At 38.9% G+C, this 23,106-nt stretch overlaps 1 protein-coding gene across 1 annotated transcript in view; it reads right to left on the reverse strand.

Moving 5' to 3' along the window:
- Nucleotides 1-9,956: 9,956 nt before the first annotated feature.
- Nucleotides 9,957-23,106, reverse strand: part of Mrpl1 (mitochondrial ribosomal protein L1) — a 103,977-nt gene continuing 90,827 nt past the window's right edge. Inside the window, exons 8-9 of the mRNA XM_004653474.2 lie at nucleotides 12,109-12,190; nucleotides 9,957-10,151 (exon numbers count right to left, since the gene is read on the reverse strand). Of these exons, the coding sequence (XP_004653531.1) occupies nucleotides 10,033-10,151; nucleotides 12,109-12,190 (201 nt within the window). The 3' untranslated portion in view covers nucleotides 9,957-10,032. The remainder of the gene's footprint in view (nucleotides 10,152-12,108; nucleotides 12,191-23,106) is intronic.

Consider the following 23,106-nt stretch of genomic DNA (forward strand, 5'->3'; position numbering starts at 1 on the left):
CTTCAACAACACATCAAAAACATTATCCACCTTGATCAAGTAGGCTTCATCCCAAGGAGGCAGGGACAGTTCAACATAGGGAAATCAGAAAATGTAACACACCACATAAATAAACTTAATCTCAAGAACCATTTGATAATTTCAAAAGATAAAGAGAAGGCCTTTGGAAAAACATCACTTCATTATCAAAACACAGGAAATAATAGGCATGGAGGGCTTATATCTCAACACAATAATGGCAATATATAAAGCACCTAAAGCCCAAATAATACATACTGGGGAAATACTCAAAGAGTTACCACTGAGATCGGGAACAAGACAGGGGTGCCCACTCTCACCTCTGCTCTTCAACATAGTACTAGAAGTCTTACCCAAGCAATAAGACAGGAGTAATAAATAAAAGGGATACAAATTAGAAAGGAAGAAGTCAACTTAGCCCTATTTGCAGATGACATGATATGTAAGTGACCCAAAAGTCTCCATCTCAAAACTTCTAAAGGTGATTAATTCCTTCAGTAAAGTGGCAGGATACAAAATCAACACACAAAAATCAGTAGCCTTTCTATATGCAAAGAACAAATATACAGAGAAAGACATCAGCAAGGCTGTCCAATTTTCAATAGCAGCAAAACAAAATTAAATACCTTGAAATAGCACTAACCAAGGACATGAAAGACCTATATAATGAAAATATAAAAATACTCAGGAAAGGGCTGGAGAGATGGCTTTGCAGTTAAGGCACTTGCCTGCAAAGCCAAGGAATCTCGGTTTGATTCCCCAGGACCCACATAAGCCAGATGCTCAAGGAGGCACATGCATCTGGAATTCATTTGCAGTGGCTGGAGGCCCTGCTGTGCCCATTCTTTCTCTCTCTCTCTCTCTTTCATTCACTCGCTCGCTCTCTTGCTCTCTCAAATAAAACAATACTCAAGAAAGAAATTGAGGAGGACTTCAGAAGATGGAAAGACCTCCCATGCTCCTGAATAGGTAGAATTAATTGTGTGAAAATGGCAATTCTACCATAAGCATTATACATATTTAATGCAATGCCTATAAAAATTCCAGCAACATTCTTCAGAGATAGAAAAATTATCTCAAAATTCATATGAAATGGCAGCAGGTCTCAGATACCCAAACATATCCTAAGCAAAAGCAACACCCATAGTGGTATCACCATACTTGATCTAAAGCCATATTACAAAGCCATAATGACAAAAACAGCATGGTACTGGACAAAAATCAGAAACATAGACCAATGGAACAGAATTGAAGACCCAGACTTTATATCAAGTAACTACAGCTATTTGATCTTTGACAAAGCCACCAATAATGCAGACTGGAGAAAAGTCAGCATGTTCAACAAATGGTGTTGGACAAATTGGATAACCATATGCAGACAAATGAACCCTGACCCATACATCTCACCATGCACAACTATCAAGTCAAATGGATTAAAGACCTCAATATAAGACCTGAAAATCTTCTCATACTGGAAGAAAAAAAAAAATAGAAAGACCTCTCCATGTCACAGCATGGGGAAATACTTCCTGAACAATACCCCAGTAGTCTAGTAACTTAAACAATCACTCAACCAATGGGATCCCATGAAGCTAAAAAGTGTTACAAACAAACCATAATCAGAGCCAATAGATTACCCACAGAATGAGAGTAAATTTTTGCCAGCTATATCACTGACAGAGACCTAATATTTATAATCTACAAAAAACTCAACTAAATAATAGAAATTCAAACACCCATTCCAAAAATGAGGCAGAGAATTAAATAAGTAGGTCTCAGAGGAAGAAATACAAATGACTAACACACAGTTAAGGAAATGTTCAACATCCCTAACCATCAGGGAAATACAAATTAAACCAACTATGAGATTCCATTACCCCAGTAAGGAAAGCAATCATTAAAAAATTTAATGACAACAAATATTGGCAAGGATGTGCAGAAATACAAATATTCATTCACTGTTGGTGAGATAGTAAGCTTGTACAACCACTATGGAAATCAATATAGAAATTCCTGAAAAGGATGAATATAATGCTTCCAACAGACCCAGTTATTCCCTTACTGGGCATTTACCCTAAATGCTGAATACATCACTACAGAGATACTTGTTCAATCATGTTTATAGCTGCTCAATTCGTAATAACTAAGAACTGGAATCAACCCAGGTGCCCATCATTGGATAAATGGATATTGAAGTTGTGGTACAGTTGCACAATGGAATTCTACTCAACAGCAAGAAAAAAAATGACACAATGAAATCTGTAGAAAAATGGACGAATCTGGAACAGATCTTACTCAGCAAATTTACACAATCACAGACAGTCGCCACATGGTCTCACTCATCTGTGGTTCCTAACATGGATCAGTTCGAGTTGCTGACCTGATAGGCAACTCAAGGCCCAGACAACAGCAATGGAAGGGCTTGAGGGGGTAAGGAAAAGTTGGGCCGGGGGAAACACAAAACTGAACCAAAAAGGAACTGGTACCATAGAAAACTTTTTCTTGAAGATAGACTAAAAGGTTGAACCCTCAACAAGACCGTGGGGAATCACCTGGAAAAAAAAAAAAAAAAAAAAAAAAAAAAGCCCTGGAGAGAGTGGGATGAAGCCTAACCTTAAATTTTTATTTTTATTTTATTTTATTTTTTGGCTCTGGCCTGTAACTCCTAGTACCAGAATGCAGTTACTACCCATAATGAGCTCTACATTGGAGAGACATACAAGGTCCCCAAAACAAGACAGGCTTTGTAAAAGCACTTGATTACCCTCCTGAGGTAAATGGTAAGACCCTATTGCTAAAGACACCATATGCTGCCAGCTCAGAACGGGGCAATACTTAGCCAGAATCTAGAAGAGAACCAGATCCCAAACAGCCAATCTAGTGCTGGAAAGTACTACATGAGCTACTGGGGTAAAGTGGCCAACAACTGTCCGAGCAACCAGGGGTCTAAGCTACTGAAAAGCAAACACCCTGAGGAGATGTACACAGAAGTATAATAGTAACACACAGCCTTGGTGGGTAACCAATAGCTTTCTGATTGGTTTAAGAGATCCACTCAGTGGACAGAGACCCATATCTGGAACTGGAAACCAGAATCCCAGGAAAACAAAGATTATGCTCTCCAATATCTAGCTCCCACTAATCTTGGGCTTAAAGACAGACTACATCTATCACATTCTCCCTAAATTAATAATGCTTATCCCATTTAACCTGTCCTGACTTCACTCTCCAATGGAGAATCTGCTTTTCTTTTTCAGATAGTAGCCAGACCAGAGGAGAAAAACTACCCCTCACACTTTAGCCAAGCCAAGCTGAAACCATAGTGAGCCTGACAATCAGCACCAAGGTGAAGGAGGCAGATGCTGAGAATACCTACTCAATACCTACTGTGGTGGTTTGATTCAGGTGTCCCCCATAAACTTAGGTGTTCTGAATGCTAGGTTCCCAGCTGATGGAGATATAGGAATTAATACCTGTTGGAGGCAGTGTATTGTTTGGGGCAGGTTTATGGCTATTATAGCCAGTTTCCCCTTGCCAGTGTTTGTCACACAGTCCTGTTCCTACTGTCCACCTGATGTTGGCCAGAGAGTGTCCATGGAACTTCCCTTCAAGTCTATAAGCCAAAATAAACCACCCCCCACTTTTTTCCCCCAAAGCTGCTCTCAGTCGGGTGATTTCTGCCAGCCAATACGACCCTGACTACAACACCTACCAAAGCAAAGATCCAGATGCTGCTAAGATCTCATCACTGAAGTAGACTTAAAACACACTCACCACGGCTCAGGGAATTTTGCAGAAGAGAGGGCAGAAAGATTTTTAGAGCCCCAAGTTGGGACATCATGCCCATTGTGGAGGGCCCCAGTGGAATGGGAGCAAGGATGAGGGAAGGATGGTACCAACACATGATGTACCCACACTTGGTATGTCTGTTATTAATTTAAAAAGGGGTAGGGAGAAAAATTTATGCTGAGGTAACCCAGACTCAGAAAAACAACAAAAAAATTGCACATTCTCTCTCATATGTGGGCCCCAATTTAATTTTTGTATGTATGTAAATAGGGGATGAGAGAGTGACTCATGTCTTGAGAAAGGAGACTCTGAGACAAGAGGTGATGAGAAAGTGGAGAAGAGAACAAAGGCAACAAGGAGTAGAAAGGTGGAAAGGAGGCTGTGGTGAGAGATGGGATGGGGAGAAGGGAAGAAAGGGAAACAAAAAACAAAAATTTACTTTAAAAACGCTATAAGGCCTGGAGAGATGGCTTAGTGGTTAAGTGCTTGCCCATGAAGCCTAAGGACCCCAGTTCGAGGCTCGATTCCCCAGGACCCACGTTAGCCAGATGCACAAGGGGGCGCATGCGTCTGGAGTTCGTTTGCAGTGGCTGGAGGCCCTGGCACACCCATTCTCTCTCTCTCTCTCTCTGCCTCTTTCTCTGTCTGTCATTCTCAAATAAATAAAAATAAACAAAAAATATTTTTTAAAAACAATGCTATAACTTTTTTTTTTTTGAGTTAGGGTCTTGCTCTGGCCCAGGCTGACCTAGAATTCACTATGTAGTCTCAGGATGGCCTTGAACTCATGGTGATCCTCCTATCTCTGCCTCCCAAGTGCTGGGATTAAAGGCATGCACTGCCATGCCCAGCTATAAAACCTAATATCTTAAGATATGGTAATAAAGAGTAAGGGCTGGAGAGATAGCTCAATGGTTCAGGTGCCTGCTTGCAAAGCCTGATGGCCTAGGTTCTATTCCCAGTACCCACAAAGCCAGATGCACAAAGTGGCACATGTGTCTTGAGTTTGTTTGCAATGGCAAGAAACTCTGGTGCTACCATTCTCTTTCTCTCCCTCTCCTTGAAAATAAATAAAGTATTTTTTTTAACTTTCTAAGAGATGGCACAGTATGAGTGCTTACAACATAAGCACATAAGACTAAGAGTTTATCTTCTGCACCCGTGTAAAAAGCTGGGTGTGGCCATGCATGCCTATAACCACAGTGTAGGGCAGAGACAGGAACTTAGAAACTTGGTGAGCCCCAGGCATGATTCCAGGAAGTAAGGTGGAATAGTGATAGAAGACATCCATCCTCCTCCTCTAGCCTCAGTGCATGTTTGCACACATCTGCACACACACCTATGATACATATTACACACACACACACACACACACACACACACACACACACAACACATACACCAAAACACTAAAAATAAAACAAAACTTCAAAATAATAATAGCAAATAATAAATAATAAATAAATGCCCCAAAGAGAGCATGAACAAAAACGAATCACTTTCAAACAAAGCTCCAACTGGTGTATTCAATTTTTGTTTTTCTACTTTATCGGTAGAGTCAACTGAAAAATCAAGAATTTACCAATATTCAAGTATTTAAGTTGTATGAAAGGCTATTATCGCCATCTACTGGACACTACAACTCACTGCTTGCTAAAAAAATTAATTTAAACAACAGAAAACCTTCGTAGAATAGGTCCTTCTATCCTACCCCAAGCACCTTGTTATGTGTGCGTGTGTGTATTTTGTTTGTTTGTTTTCTGAGGCAGGGTCCAATTCTGAGCCAAGCTGACCTGAAAAAGTCTATAGACCTGGCTGGCCTTTAGATCACAGCAATCCACCTACCTCAGCCTCCCAAATGCTGAGATGAAAGGTCAACCATAACTGGCTATAAAAGAGAGAGGGTGGGGAGTTGGCCTTTAGATCACAACGATCCACCTACCTCAGCGTGTGTGTGAGATGTGGTGTGGTGCTTGTCTGCATGGTCTGTGCATGTGCATGTACCTTTAGAGCACTCCAGGCCCTGGCCAACCTGGCCTCAGTGAGCAGTGGGTGTCCTGCTCAGGGCTCTCTTGCTTCATCCTTATTTAAGCTTCAGTCTTACTCATTCCAGAGCTTGCTGGGGTTTTTTTATTCAAGAGCTGCAATTCTTGGGTCTCTGCTTTCCTACCAGATTAGGGTTACAGATGTGCATGGTCACATCCTGCTGTTTTTGTGGGTCCTGGGGATCAAAAGGAGTGGTCTCTCAGGCCTCCTCAGGCCCTCATGCTGAGCCATCTCTTTAAGCGTCCATTTTAAACACAATAGTAGTAAACAATACCATCAAATTAATTTCTCTTGTTTATTCATATTAGCAATGCTAACTAATGTCATATTATATCATTTCTCACCGTAAAATGCCACCTCCTGAAAAACATATCACAAAAGTTTGGTTTGAAACTACATTATCTCATGATATACTTGATTGACATTAGATTTCAAACTTGGTTTGTCAAAAGGGGTATCCAGAAATAATTTGATCTTGCTTCTTCAGGGCATTATCTTTTTGTCATCTAAATCTTTTAAAATCCTAACAATTGAAGGAATATTTCCATAAATTAGGCTATCAAAGGATAAAATGTTGCTCAAAAACCAGGGTGTGGGGTGAGGCTGATTTGGGAGGATCTCTGAGTTTGAGGTCAGTTTGAGCTACAGAGTAAGTTCCAGGGCAGCCTTGGCTAGAGTGAGACTAAAAAATAAACAGGGCTAGAGAGATGGCTTAGCAGTTAAGGTGCTTGCCTGTAAAGCCAAAGGACCCAGGTTTTATTCTCAGGACCCATGTAAGCCAGATGCACAGGGTGGTACATGAGTGTGGGCTCATTTGCAGTGGTTGGAGGCCCTGGTGCACCCTTTCTCTGTCTCTTTCTCTCTCTCTCCCAAATAAATTATTAAAAAAAATAAAACAACAAAATTTAAATGATGCTCAAATAATATTTTTAAACAATTCTTTTTTTAATTTATTTATTTGCAAGCAGAGAGAGAGAAAAAATGGACAATTCTTTATATACATATGTGTATATAAAATTTGAGAGGGACAGAGTGAAGGGGCAGAGTGTGAGTGTGTCTGGGCATGCCAGGGCCTCCTGCCACTGCAAATGAACTCCAGACGCTTGCATCTGGAGCATCTTTGTCCATCTGGCTTTCTTTGGTGTGGTGGTTTGATTCAGGTGCCCCCATGAACTTAGGTGTTCTGAATGCTAGTCTTTCCAGCTGATGGCAATTGGAAATTAAAGCCTTCTGGAGTCAGTATATTGTAGGGGGTGGGCTTATGGGTGTTATAACCAGCTTCACCTTGCTAGTGTTTGGCACACACTCCTGTTGGGGTTGTCCATCTGATGCTGGCCAGGTGATGTCCACCCTTTGCTCATGCCATCGTTTTCTCTTACTATTATAGAGCTTTTCCCCAAGTCTGTAAGCCAAAATAAACCATTTTTCCCACAAGCTGCTCTTGGCCAGGTGATTTCCGATGGCAATGCAAATCTGACTGAAACATGTGGGTACTTAAGAATCAAACCCAGGCTTCGCAAGCAAGTGCCTTTAACTTCTAGGCCATCTCTCCCCGGCTCTCTCAAATGCTTTTTGTTTGTTTGTGTGTTTATTCAAGGTAGGGTCTTATGTATATTCCAGGCTGAGCTGGAACTCACTAGTCCTAGGTTGATCTCAAACTCACAGCGATCCTAGGATTAAAGGCATGTGTGTCACCATGCCCAATTTCAAATGGGCATTTATTTGTTTGTTTGACAGAGAAAGAGGGAGATAGAGAGAGATTAAAAAATGAGAATGGGGGGCTGGAGAGGCTTAGCGGTTAAGCGCTTGCCTGTGAAGCCTAAGGACCCCAGTTCGAGGCTCGGTTCCCCAGGTCCCACGTTAGCCAGATGCACAAGAGGGCGCAGGCGTCTGGAGTTCGTTTGCAGAGGCTGGAAGCCCTGGCGCGCCCATTCTCTCTCTCTACCTCTATCTGTCTTTCTCTCTGTGTCTGTCGCTCTCAAATAAATAAATAAATTTAAAAAAAATGAGAATGGGTGTGCCAGGGCCTCCAGTCACTGCAAATGAACTCCAGACGCGAGCTCCCTTGTGCATCTGGCTAACATAGGTCTTGGGGGATAGAACCTGGGTCCTTCGGCTTTGCAGGCAAACACCTTAACCACTAAGCCATCCCTCCAGTCCTCAAATGGTATTTTTGATGAGATTTTAAATAGTGAGAATGATTCTTTCCTTGCTGCTTGTGTACATGTATGTGCTCAGTCAGTTAAAAAGAACATGGTGAAATATTACTGCTGGTTATCCTCAAGTAGTAGGGTTATGAGTGATCTTTTTATGTTCACAAGTGTTCTAAATAAGCTAATGCTAATAACCCTCTACTAATCACAAGAAAACCTACAAATAAAACACCAACTCTTAGGCCTGGTAGTTAAATATTGGTACAGAGCTCTGTTTTCAACTCCCAGCCCCACGAAAAGTAGAGGGTCTGTCTGCTTTGTGAATTGGGATCTTGAGATAATGACTAGTCAGGAAGTGTTCAGAGTGAGGCAATCGTGGGCAGCATCTCCCTCCCCTTCTTGTGCTATTTTTTTTTTTTCTTAATCCATCCCTTCTCTCTCTTTTACTGTGTACCACAGAGCTCTAGGGATCTGTTCATGCTGCCCTCCAGCACCAAGATTACAACCATGCTTCACCACACCTGGTGATCAAACTCGGGCTTGTTATTGAGGTACAGTGGTGGCTCATAGTTTCTTGGACTTTCTAGACCACTAAAAATAGGGGAGGCATACTTGCAGCTGTCAAAAATTTTCTTTTTAAATTATGTATTAAACCCCTACCATCAAATTTGTCCTTCTTACTATTTTACCAAAAAAGAAAAAAAAAGCATTTGAATACACTATAACAAAAACAAAACAAAAACCCAAGTACTAAGTAAGAAAAAGACAGTTGGTAATTTTATGCACAAAATACCATTTTTTATATATTTTTGTCGGTAGTATATGCATGTGTGTATACAGATGAGCACACCATGTGTGCATATGTGCTGAGGTCACAAGAAAACCTCAGGTGTCCTCCTCTGTTGCTCTTCTGCCTGTATCCCTGGACAGTCTCTCACTGAACCTGGAGCTCCCTGTTTGTCAAAGTGTCTGACCAGGGAGCCCCAACAATCCTCCTGGCCTGCTCCTCTTAGTACTGAGGAACATGCATGTGCAACCACGCCTGGCTTGTTACGTGGTGCTGGAGATGGAACTCAGGTCCTTGTGCTTGTGGAGCTACTGCTCCCTCCCACTGAGCCATCTCCCAGCCTCCACTGTTACCATCTTGTCACATCAGCACTTAAGGACCAACAGTAGCTGGCTAACTAGCATTTGGTACAAGACATGGTTTCTTAGCTGGATCCTTCATCATATTTTTTTTTGCTTCCTCATGAGGATGTTCACTCAACAAAATTTTAACCAAACAATTAATATGTCATTAAAGCAGAGGAATTCAGGATCAAATGGCCAAGTGCATGAAAATACTATACCCAGGACTCTATGTATATAGAGCATGGTAAAATACTACAGATTGAAAAACAATACAGATTGATCCCTAAGAGGAAAAGCTGACCCACTCACATATTTCAAAGACTAGTCATTTTCTATATTCAAGCTACTACAAGCTGTTTCTTAGAAAGGTTCCTTGCAGCTGGGCATGGTAGCACACGCCTTTAATCCCAGCACTCATAGGTCTAGGCAGGAGGATCGGCTTAAGTTCAAGGTCACCCTGAGAGTACACAATGAATTCCAGGCCAGCATGGACTAGAGTGAGAACCTACCTGGGGGGGGGTGGTTATTCCTTAGAAATAACATTTTATGCATTTTTCTTCAGAAAATGGTCCTGTTTGCAATGAAGCTCATGACTATATTCTGTGCTCTATGGGAACTGAGGACAGTACTGTTCTTTCAGATAGTTATGAATCCCAAGGGAATGGTGTTATTGAGCTAGAATACTGCATCCTACCAATATGCAAACTATAAATGCTAAGAAAGAAATCATGCAGGGTCTTTCTTTCCTAATTTTGAAGTTGGAATAATTTTTACTTAAAATTTACTTTCAAACGTAATGATTAAGAAATCACTAAAGAATAAAAACTATACAGTTTTTAATATTTTGTGTGTATGTTTTTTAATCCACTGACAATAGTTTCACAATTCAACACTTTCAAGCAGTTTCTTTGTTATTTTCTTTGGTTTCGACTTCTCTGGGCAACAAGGAGTCATTCTTTAGTAGCAATCCTTCACTTGTTGAACTGCGAAGAAAAGTATGCACCACAAAGGGCCCTAGGAACAAAGACAAGAATCAACTTTGATTTCTGGCAGAGATCCCATAGATCAAAGCACATACACAACAGCAAACCTTACAGGACTCATATTCTCACTGGTGAAGTACTGTGTTGCTGGACTAATGCTCTGCATTATGGAAGTGGGAGGATATTTCACTGCTACAGTAAGGACAACTAACTGTACTAGAGGTACCCTTGTAACTACGGGATGACTCAGAGGTCAGTTCTTCTAGAAGACCACCAGTTAAGATTCACTTATAGCAAAGCCAACAGTGGAGGGAAGAAGTAGAGATACCTACATGTGATGGAAGCACTCTAAATGTTTGGTTAAGTAGCACAGATGCTACCTCTGAGCTACCAAACATTCTCTAAATATTAAAAATCTTTTCATGCCGGGCGTGGTGGCAACGCCTTGAATCCTAGCATTTGGGAGGCAGAGGTAGGAGGATTGCCATGAGTTTGAGGCCAACCTGAGACTCCATAGTGAATTCCAGGTCAGCCTGGGCTAGAGTAAGACCCTACCTCAAAAAACCAAAAAATAAAAATAAAAATAAAAAAGTAAAAAGCTTTTCATGAGAACAATGCTAAGAATCTTCATTTAAAATGACAAAAAGAAGGCTGGATAGATGGTTAAGTGGTTACGGCACTTGCCTGCAAAGCCAAAGGACCTACATTAGGTTTCCCAGGACCTACATAAGCCAGATGTGAAAGGTGCCATATGCACCTGGAGTTATTTGCAGTGGCTAGGGGCCCTGGCATGCCCATCCTACATAAATAAATAAATAAATAAATTTAAAATGACAAAAAAAATGTTGACAATTTATTGTCTATTATTCAGCTCTTGGTATTATCTCAGTGGTTCTTATACTAAAATCAAAGTTCCCTATGAAATTTAAGAACACAAATACATACAGTGATTATGGTCATGTTTAGGACAAAAGAACAAACAAACAAGGGCCAGAGAGATGACTCAATGGTTAAGGCACTTGCATGCAAAGCCTACGGATCTGGGTTTGATTTCCCAGTACCCAAGTAAAGCCAGATGCACAAAGTGGTACATGCATCTGGAGTTCATTTGCAGTGGCTAGACGCCATGGCATGCCCATTCTCTGTCTCTTAAATTTATTTATATATATATATATAATTATATATATATATATATATATATATATATATATATATATATATATATATATGTATGTATATATATATTTAATAGCCAGGCATGGTGGCACACGCCTTTAATCCCAGCACTTAGGAGGTTGACGTAGGAGGGTCTCTGTGAGTATGAGGCCAGCCTGAGACTAATTCTAGGTCAGCCTAGGCTAGTACAAGACCCTACCTCAAAAAAAAATTTAAAAAAAGAATTAACAAATGAGATACTTAATCACCAGTGTTTAACTCCCAGAGAAGGTGAAAAATAGCTCAAATTTTTGTTTTAATTATTCACATGGTTATAAAATAACCTTGTAAACTTCCAGTTAGTTCAGTATAATGAACTTGACTTCAACTACCTACAAGAACAATTTGTGTCTAGGAGTCTAAGTGGCATATAACACAATGCTAGGCTTGTGTTCTAGTCTTCCATAGTTTCCACATCTAGACCAAGTTTAGAGATTCCCCAGGAATAAACTCCATTATTAAGAAGGGTCCATCATGATATAACAAAAATAACCTTTCTCTTCTAAATTAAGATTAAGAAAGCCAACTGCTAGTTAGGCCTAGTGAACGATATAGTTTATTCTTTGTGATTAATAAAGAAGTTCTTCTATAAAAACTATAACTCATTAGTAAGGTGATTAGGAATCCTTTGGAAAAATTATTTTTATTTTACTTATTTACTTCTTTAAAATAACTGTGGTGATTACACTTATATGGTAACTTGATGTCTTAATATTTTACACTTTCAAGTATCACTGGGCTGTATGGAAGTCTTCTCTCATCTAGCCACTCACCCAGATTCAGTGGTCTGTGCCTACAGACTTCGTTAATAACTGCTTGCAGATTGGCAGCTATGTGGTCAGTAGGCATATCCAACTGCAAGAAAAAATATAGATATATATTAAACACTAATGTGGGGAAGTAAGAAGATATGATAATTTGGGTAACTGTATCCCCAAGAGCACTCTCCCACAAAGCTACATCCCCAACAGTGTCTCCCATGGAGCCACACCCCCAACAGCGCTCTCCCACAGAGTAACATCCCCAACAGTGTCTTCCGCGGAGTAACATCCCCAATAGAGCAACATCCCCAGCAGCGCTCTCCCACAGAGCCACATTTCCAATGTACTTTCCTTTGGAGTAACATCTCTAATAATGCTCTCCTGGAGTAACATTGCTAGTAGTGCTCTCCCATGGAGTAGCATTTCCAACAGTGCTCTTCCATGAAACAATATTTTGAGGTCATAAGAAAGCTGGGATGACCATTTTTTGAGAAATGGATGGTATTTATCTATTAGACACTCAACAGCAGAGTATGAGTATATGTCTTTGTAAGTAGGAAGCTAAGAAAACAACATACAGGAATTAGACTGAGCCTTAAGGAGATACTGAACTACGCTAGGCATCAAGCTTGAAAATGTAATGATCACAATACTAGTTATGTTTAATACAGTGGATGGTACACTACAGGACTAAACAGTTATTGCTTATTCTGCAGTACAGTAGTTTTTAGAAACAACTGCTATTGATTGAATCCCATTTCCTTCTTACCACCCTTATGGAAGATTCTTACCATCTGTGTATGTAGGTGAACTCTGCCTATATCTTTACACTTCAACTGTCAGATTTTCCCCCTTACCAAGTAATTCCTAATCTTCATCTTTCAGGAAATTTCTTATTCTAGTGAGAAAACTAAAATTTGGTCATTCTTCTCTATTATTTTTGCCCCCTTGAGAAGTATATGTTATATTTCATCTCAGGGCAAAAAAAAACATGTCAAGGAAGTAAATCTTAACTTTCTCAGGTCATGGAATATTGCACAAGTAAAATGCTCATAAGTACATAAAATAATTAACCTCGGGGCTAGAGAGATGGCTTAGCGGTTAAGGCGTTTGCCTGCAAAGCCAAAGGATACCAGTTCAATTCCCCAGGACACACATAATCAAGATGCACAAGGGGACACATGCATGTGGAGTTCATATGCAATGGCTGGAGGCCCTGGCATGCTCATTCATATTCATTCTTTCTTCCTCTCTCTCCCTCTCAAATAAATAAAATATATTTTAAAAAATTAACCTCAGTTTCAGGGTCATCATTGTATTTTCTTTATCTTAAAATTTTATTTATTTATTTATTTGAGAGAGAGAGAGAGAGAAAGAGGTAGACAGAGGACACGCCAGGGCCTCTAGCCACTGCAAATGAACTTCAGATGCATGCGCCCCTTACTCATGTGGCTTATGTGGGTCCTGGAGAATTGAACTGGGATCTGTTAGCTTTGCAGGCAAATGCCTTAACCACTAAGCCATCTCTCCAGCCCATCATTATGTATTTTCTGACAGGAAAGGAAAGTGAGAGAAAAGAAAGATTCTTGGGGAAATAGGATACCTGGACCACAATGTGAGAATTGACTGTACTGAATTAAGTTTATTCAAATAATTTAGAGAACTATGAATTACACTGGGAAATAGTATTTCTATACTTTGTAGAGGACAAGACAAAGAATAAAAGCAAAGCACATAAAAACAATCGTTCACAGTACATGCTCCTTCTAAAGTGGCCAGTTTCTCTATTCTATTCATAATGTGGAACACTAGAGAGACACCAGTTATTTGTTCCAAGGTGAGATAATTACACTTGCTGAATATGGGTCTCTCTCAGAGAGAGCTGCACTCTAGTGCTGGGGTGAACTGCTGTCAAAGCAGAATGCACTAGGAAGTAGGCAATTTTGTTGATTCAGTTTTCTGTCTTTATCCTTTAAATTTGTGTGTATAAAGTCAAGTCATAAAGCTAAAGGTCGTCAATGTACTGACAAAAATAATAAATGTCATTCCACCATCTAAACACATATTATGAATTTAAAATAAGTATCATACGCCTTTATTTGAATAAAATCAGAAGTAATAATTTAGAACACTTGACACTTAAATCAACAACCTACAGCATCATAGTTGATGAACTGATTTATGTGTATTATTGAATTTAAAATCATTTTATGTTCTATGAAACTCTTTAGAAGCCAACTTATTTTTTAGCTGACTGAACAGTGAATCAGTAGCTATAGTATATATTACTAGGCACTCTAAATTCTAAAAAAAATGAAATGAAAAAACTATGTCAATTTTGCAAAGTCTACATTAATATGTCTTGATACTTTTTTGATAACAGACACTGAGTAGCATTTTTCATATTGTTGCATAGAGTTGTCATTAGATGTTATAGTGAGCTATATAAAAATAACTACATTCTATATGTAAATTTAAGATGATATAATTTTTTGAAGTTTAATTTCTCAATTTAAAGTATTACAGCCAATTACTTATTGGTTGACTGCTTCATAGGATATAACAACAATTTATGTATAGATATATGAAATAATTTATACATCTTATTGAGCCTAAAATAAAAGTAAATTTGAAGTTAAATTCTCATATGTATGAAAATATAATGAAATTCATTTTTATGTATAACATGAAATTAATATATGCTAACAAAAACCTTTAAATGCTTGCCTTCTTCTAGACTAAAAAGTAAAGAAGCCATTAGCTTCTGTCACTATGTCCTGATAGTTTCTAGACGCGTGATCACCTGTAACTGGAGACTACAGAAGACTGCTGCCTTGGGTGAGTGCTTTTCAACCACATGACCTTCAAAAACCCTTCCAAATGCCAACAGCTTCTACATATGGGCCAAAACTGTTAATCTCTATAACCCTAAGAGTGTAAAACAAGGAAAGAATAGTCTAAGTACATCAATAGAACATACATAAATAGTAACTGATCACACTACACAATTTGTTTGGATACTTACTTTGGGTCAAGCTCTAAGCTTTTGCCCAAGAAGCCTACCTGTGTGCCAAATAAATCATTATTAGCCCTCTCTTAACAATGAGAAACTGAGAATTAGAAAAACATTTCATCCTACCCTAAAACACATGCAAGCTGCATGTGTGGCTTCTACAATCCAAGAATCAAGAGCTTAAGACAAGAGGACTGGTTAACACAGGGAGTGGGAAGCCAGCTTGAATTTCATAGTGGGACCCTGTATGCACCAAACAAAGCAAAGTACCAGGGGCACGCGCATACAAAGTGGCCTAGGAAGTATGCACAGAAGTTCTGAAGGCAGACATATAGCAATGTGAATGGCACTCTCACCGCTTGCCGCTTGTAAAGACCTGACACAGCCAATACTGTGCTGCTGAGCCTGACGAAAAAATGAAGTCCACTTGTCTGGAAAACACAAATGTGTTTGTTGTAAACAAAAAGTAGGAAAAGCAAACTATGACTAAAGGCAACTGGTCTAAGTACCTCTGCATAGACACCTTGCAGAAGTGGAGAACCATTACCCTGTGTGGCCAGTGTCACAAGTCCGGAACTGTCAAAAATAATCAGGATTTTCATAAGATACTGTTCAGTTTTTAAATGCTGATTTGACTAAAACAAAAAATCACTATTTCAGCTCAACAAGATAAGTCCAAGGACCAAATTCAGTATGCAAGCTGTCAATTATAATTCTAGTCTTGAGGTTGTAGCACTGAAAATAGCAGGAAACACTGACTTTGCACTTGAGAGAGTGATTTGAGATTACAATGCAAGGGGATTTAAATGTAAAGATTTGAGGACATACCCTGTCAGCAGCGTGCACCTAGTTCATGTTTCTAAACAGATCAGTGGTATAACTTGTCTGTTTTAGGAAGAGCTCAGGAGGAAGAATATAAAATGGGACATGGCACATTTTCTTTGCAAGTGGAGAGACAAAGTCAATATTTTAGGCTTTGCGGGCCAAATGGGCTCTGTTATAACTGCTCAACTCTGCTGCTGGAACTTACAAACCAACAATGCCACAGCGGCACATACATGAAAGTGCAGCTGTGCTCTAACAATGCTGCACTTAGGAAAACAGGCAGACTGAGGAACGGTCCCCGCTACTCCATAGGGACTGACTGAGGCCTTCATGTCCCCATAGTGAATGCCTTCACCCTACTGATGAGGTGACCTGGGGTAACAGGAGCTGGGACAAAGGGTTAAAGAGTATAAACTGTTGTAATATATATATATAATAAAATTTTAAATTAAAAAAAAAGAACAACAGGTAAAGCCCTGGATCTGGCCCTGAGTCCATAGTGTACTGACCTGTGATGCTGAAAATAAGACTGGAGGATATTTAAGAAAGTGAATAAACAAAAGCAACAATTACTTTGCCGTTTTACTTAAAAGAAAACTTTGCTAGCTAGACTTTTTCCTGGTAAGATTTTGTAGCTTATAACCACCCATCTACTATGGAGATGAGGGAAAACATATGCTTTTTCAGACTAAGAATTGCACTGCCATTTAAAAATAACAGTAGGAAAAATGCTTAACAATAGTTTCAACTACTATAAATTTCATGTATACATTTGAACAAGTTTGTTAGGACTGATGACAGAGCCAAATCTGAAGAAAGAAAAGTGTCTTACTCTATATTTTTTAAAAAACACACAATAATTCAGACCACTAAAAAGGTCCTATTGTTATCTATATCCATTCTAAATAAAAACTGAAAAAAGTCTCCAGCTTGCTCAGCATCTGCCTTTTCTCCCTTTCTTCCACTAGGCTTCTCTCTACCCAGAGCAGTTAAGGCCTAAAAAGGGTCGTGGAGGCGGTACCAGAACTGAAGACTTCAAGGTCTAGAGCCAAAGAAAAATGAAAACCACTGGGTATGGTGGCACACACCTTTAATACCAGCACTTGGGAGGCAGAGGTAGTAGGATCACCATGAGTTCAAGGCCTCTCTGACACTATGTAGTGAATTTCAGGCCAGCCTGTGTTGGGCTCTGAAAGGCCCAGGCGTGAGGCCTAGTGGGACTTCCTGAGTCTAGCTGAAGTTTGGCAATCTGTCTGTCTCTGGCCAGCTAGGACTCAGCAAGACGCCTAATGGCTTCTGGCCTGCCACTTCCGAGTGGTAATTGTCATTACCATTTCAATAGTTACAGTTTACTATTGGCCCTTACCTCTTCCCCCATCCTAAAATCCCCGCCTCATCCCCAACATGATATAGACAACTGCTCAGAGTAATAAAGCGAGTTGTTTCTGCAAGTTCCTGTATTGAAAAGACTCCCGAATCAGTGTGGTTTCTCTCCAGTGGCCAGGAGAGCTTTCTGAGTCGTCACTCATCATCCCCTCAACTCCTAGGGAGGAACCAGCAGGCCTGGTCCTTCCCTGGGCACTACCTGAGCGGGAAGGAGCCCCGCAAGCCTGGGCTAGAGGAAGACCCTACCTCAAAAAAAAAAAAAAAAAGAAATTAGGTTTTAGCCTGGCGTGGTGGCACACACCTTTAATTCCACACTTGAGAGGTAGAGGTAGGAAGATGGCCATGAGTTTGAGGCCAGCCTGAGACTACATAGTGAATTCTAGGTCAGCCTGAGCAACAGCAAGATCCTACCTCGAAAAACAAAACCAAAGATGAGGGAGTCTCACTAAAGATCACATGAGACATAAAAGCTTGGCTCCTAAGTAGGGAAGGGAAGCCTTCAGACATGAAATTAAGTGTTCTGAGCTGGATCAACTATACCCTGAACTACTAATAGCCACTAGAATTATGAGATCATTCTAAATATGCTTGTGCCTAACAGAGAAGGGAAGGTGTCCTGGGCACAGCTGGAAGCAGGGAATAGAGTCAAACCAACTATTTCATGATTTTACCTCATATGATGCAGACATTTCAATAAATAACTACACATTTATTCACAGACACAGAATGTATTCTGTGTTCATGAGAGATGTAAATTGATGTTCCTAGGAGCAATGTTCATAGCAATGAGATATTAGCAACAATCTAAATGCCCAACAAAAGGAATAAGATTGAATAAATTATAGCATAACAACACAACAGGCTGTAAAACAGCTATTACAATTCTTTGCAAGAATTTTTATGACATGGTAAAGTGTTTAAGAAACAATGTTAAAGGAAAAAGAATACAGAACTCAATATACAACAGCAATTACATAAACAAGAGTGTATGCACAGAGAAAGTGCAGTAATGAAAACACTGAAATGTTACTGATCGTTATAGGAATTCTGAATTATTCTTATATTCTTAACTAGGATGTTCAGTACTTTCTAAACATTTTCTTATGTGTTATTTATCGCAATAAACAACTGCTTTGCTCAGTGGTATGATGCTTGCCTAACATAGCTGAGGCCCTAGATTCAGTGCTCACCCAATCCATTTAAGATGCTACATAAGCTACAAGATGTAATTTATTTCTTCATAAACCAACATAAAAATTATTCTCACTTTTGGTACTGAAGGATAAATTCAAACTCCTATTTAAAGGACAATCTCTGCTGCTCATAAGCCCTATTGTTGTTTTTATGCTTATAAGCTTTTATTTTTTAAGTGAAAGGCAATAGAATTGACCTTCTGGGGAGTATACAGTATTATAAATTTTAACTCATACATACACTTTAAATAACAACCACACTGATAGGGATGCCAAAATCTACCTTGTGATCCTTCTCAGGCATACACCCCATCTACTCCTAGCCCCTAGCAACCACTGAAAGCCATCATTAGAGGTCTATTATTTTTAAAAATGTCCTACAATTAGGAAAACAGTATGTCAGCCATTATACAGTGAATCCTCATTTTCACTTTCCCCGGCCTGTGGAAACTCCCATTCTACTCTCTGTAGAATTTTCAGAATTCTATTCCACTAGGTAGCTCATAAAAGTGGACTCACAGGGTAGAATATTTATCCTTTGGCTAGCTTATTTCACTCAATATGTCTGCAAGATTAAAACATGCAGCATTTCAGTAAATCTAGTCCATGTGTATATCATATTTTGTTTATCTCTCTGTTGCTAGACACAGATTGTGTTTACCTTTTGGCTATTATATATAATGTGCTATCAGTATGAGTATTCATATAGTTCGTATATTAGATTTCAGTTCTTTTGGAGGTTTATCTAGAAGTGGAGTTGTTGTATTATATGGTAATTCTGTTTGCCTTTTCAAGAACTACCTTGTCATTTTTAATGGTGAATGCATTTCCACCAGAAATGTCTAAGAATTTCACTTTTTCTACATCCTCACCAACACATGTTATTTTATTTACGAGTATAGATAAATGTCAATAATAACCAACCAAAAGAGGGGTGAAGCAGTCTCTCCATGATCTTGTACTTTCCTGATGGCTTAAGGCTATCTCTTCATTTTTTTATTGGCTGCCATTTTCATTTTGAGAGATGTATATTCAACACTTGCTTATTTTAAAATTAAGTTACATACTTTTATCATTGAGTTTTAAAAGTTACCTTTATGTTTTAGATACAAGCTTCTTCTGGTTTGTATGATTTACTCACATTTTCCCCTCTTTACTCTGTTGATAGAGTCCTTTGATGGACAGAAGCTTTAAATCTTTAAAAAAAAATTACATGTATTTGAAGGAGAGAAAAATGTAGAGAGAGAGGGAGAGAATGGGCATGCCAGGGCCTCCAGCCACTGCCAGCAAACTCTAGACGCATGCACCTCCTTGTGCATCTGGCTTACGTGGGTCCTGGGGAATCGAACCGGGATTCTTTGGCTTTGCAGGCAAACGCCTCAATCACTAAGCCATCTTTCCAGCCCAGAAGTTTTAAATCTTAATGAAATCCAATGTACCTTTTTGTTTACTTGTTGTTTTGTGCATGTACATGTAAACACCACCTTTTAAGATTTATCTAAGACGCTGTCTTTGGTAGTTCAAACCTTTTTTTATATTTATTTGTAGAGTGAGAAAGAGGCAGAGAGAAAGAATGAGCCTGCCAGTACCTCTAGCCACTGCACACAAAAAGACGCATGTAGATTAATGAGAAAAGCTAGCTGTTTCTCTCAAATGGTATGGTTTTCTTTATGTTAATATTTATACCTCATAAAAGAATAGGGTCATATTTTCATTTCTTGAAAGTTCTGGGAAATTATTATCTAATTTCATGACACTACAGGTTAAAAACTGAAATAATAAACTATTTTGCATTCTACAACTTATTCTGGTAACAACACTAGATTAAAAAAGGGATATAACCTAAAACTACAAGCATGATTCACCTCAATTAAATATACATCTCTCACAATACAGTACCAGCACAGACTAGATTATCAATAAATAACATCTTTCTTAGCTTAAATCTCAGATCCACGGCTAAACCACTTCCTCTACTTTACAGTCTACACTTTTTCTCTCTTCACAGTTGCCTCATTTATGACACACTACACTGCAGAACGCCAAAAGATATGCAACAAAAGAGAAGTTAGTTAGCTAGAAGAAATGATGACAGAGGATTGAAGTGGCCCGGAAGTGAGCCAGTAGGCAGCTGGCTCCCTTTCCCCAGCAATTACTGGGTTCTAACTGATGCAAGCAATATTCTTTGCTAGCCACAATTTCAACAAAAGTAAGCCTTCAAATTCCACATCCTATACTCTCTACACCTTGTTGAACTAAACTCCAACACATTCCCTTTTCTTGTTCAAACATGTCCACTCCAACTGAAGGCTCTAACTTAAATACATGACTTTACTATGTTTATATCCCTTACCTCAAAACTTGTTTATTTTTGTTACAAGACACTTCAGCTTTAAACAGCTGCCAGGCAGACAATATTCTTCCTTCAAAACAACTTACTATTACATAAGCAAAACATAGTGATACTTATGAATGGACTATGTCTACAACATTAAACATGTCTACAACTTTAAAAAGAAGACACAAACAAAAAAGCACACATCAAAGATACTGCCTCTATATTAAGTAGTTCAAAGCTCCAAATATATCTGAAACCCAGACAAGAAACACCAGTTAAACCAGATCTTGGCATCCTTTGTGTAAACACAGATTTAAGTCTTCCTACCCACTGTTTTTCCTTTGAGGACAGCAGCCTTGGGTTTGATTTGCCAGTGCTCTCATTGTGCGTAAGTCCTCAAAATCTGGACATGTACATGACAGTAAAAGAGTTGAAGTGGTTTTTGTTTCAATGGTGGCGCACGCCTTTAATCCCAGCACTTGGGAGGCAGAGAGATAGGAGGATCATGGTGAGTTCAAGGCCATCCTGAGACTACATAGTCAATTCCAGGTCAGCCTGGGCTACAGTAAGACCCTACCTCAAAAAACCAAAATGAATAAATAAAATAAAATAAAATTTTAAACTAAAAAAGAATAAGTGACATTGTAAAAGCAGGTACTTTTTTTTGCATTTATTTATTTATTTATGGTATCCCCAACGAGCTTAGAACTTATAATTCCCCTCCATCAGCCTACTGGGTATTGGGATTTACAGGTATGCTACACCTCACCTGATCCAGGTTGTTTCTTAGTACCACTTCATTCTCTATCACTGACTTAACTTGATTTTATAATATGCTGATAGGAATCTGTCTTGAGACATAAGAGGTTAAGTGGGGAAAAGCAGGACTCTACTTGCTCACAAGAAGAACCAATGTGTAACAGACATACATACTGGAATATATTGCCAACAAAATACATCATTCTGAGTTCCTATGTCAAAATCATACATGAATTCCAACCAGCCTGGGCTAGAGCAAGACCCTACCTAAAAAAAAAAAAAAAAAAAAAGAAGCCAGACTTCCTGTGTTTGTAAATGAACTTCTAAAGAAAACAACAACAACAACAAACAAACAAACAAAACCAGGTGCTCGCACAGCCAGGTACCTATATATTCCTCTCTGCTCAGCAATGTTTCTATGTTAGGACACAGAACTTAACTGAAGTTAAGGCTCTGATGATGAAGCAATAGGTTCCAATGTGTGACATTTCATTTTACTTTGAAAAGTGCTGTGAACATAAGGAGTCCCAAAGTTCTGAGATAAATAAAAATAAAACATCAAGATATCTAGTTTCATATTTTAGAAAACATTATAGTGAAAAGTCATTTTAAAAAGCTTCAACTACATGTAAATATACAATGAAAAGAAGTTCTTTGAAAGATTAAAACTGGGAGTGAAGAGATGGCACAGGTTAAGGTATTTGCCGCCAAAGCCTAACAACTTAGGTTTGATTACTCAGTACCTATATAAGCCACATGCACAAAGTGGTGCATATGTCTGGATTTCATTTGCAGTGGCTAGAGGTCCTGGTGAGCCCATACTCACTCCTCCCCCCACCCAGCTCACTCTCTCCTACTTGAAAATAGAATATTTATGTAAAAACAACTGAGGAGTTGATTGGAAAGGTAGCAACCCTTCACTAAACATATTTTGAAGTCCAAACACATTTTATAAAGTGTGGATATGCTTTGTTACTGTACTGACACCACCATACTTTTAAAATGATATTAAGACTGCATAATACAGTGCATCTTGAATGTTGAATGTAATTCTGCTTTAATCCTGAACTTTTGCCTACTCTTTTTAATTCTGAACAGCTTTGTTAGAATTGATTTGAAAACTACAACTAGCCGGGCGTGATGATGCACACCTTTAATCCCAGCACTCGGGAGGCAGAGGTAGGAGGATCACCATGAGTTCGAGGCCACCCTGAGACTCCATAGTGAATTTCAGGTCAGCCTGGGCTAGAATGAGACCCTACCTCGAAAAACCAAAAAAAAAAAAAAAAAAAAAAAGAAAAGTACAACTAAAGCTACTACATTAAGTACTTCTACCCACGTAAGACTATTAGATTCATACACAAAAGTTGCTTGCTAGTAGTAAACATATACAGAAACATAGGTCTAAGTATCTCAGAGTAAATGTGTCAAATTATAACATCCCAAAATTTTTCTTAATTTGAATTACAATCCTTGCCCTTTTATTGATAAATATT

Source organism: Jaculus jaculus, chromosome 2 (genome assembly GCF_020740685.1).
Source record: "Jaculus jaculus isolate mJacJac1 chromosome 2, mJacJac1.mat.Y.cur, whole genome shotgun sequence".
Taxonomy (NCBI): domain Eukaryota; kingdom Metazoa; phylum Chordata; class Mammalia; order Rodentia; family Dipodidae; genus Jaculus; species Jaculus jaculus.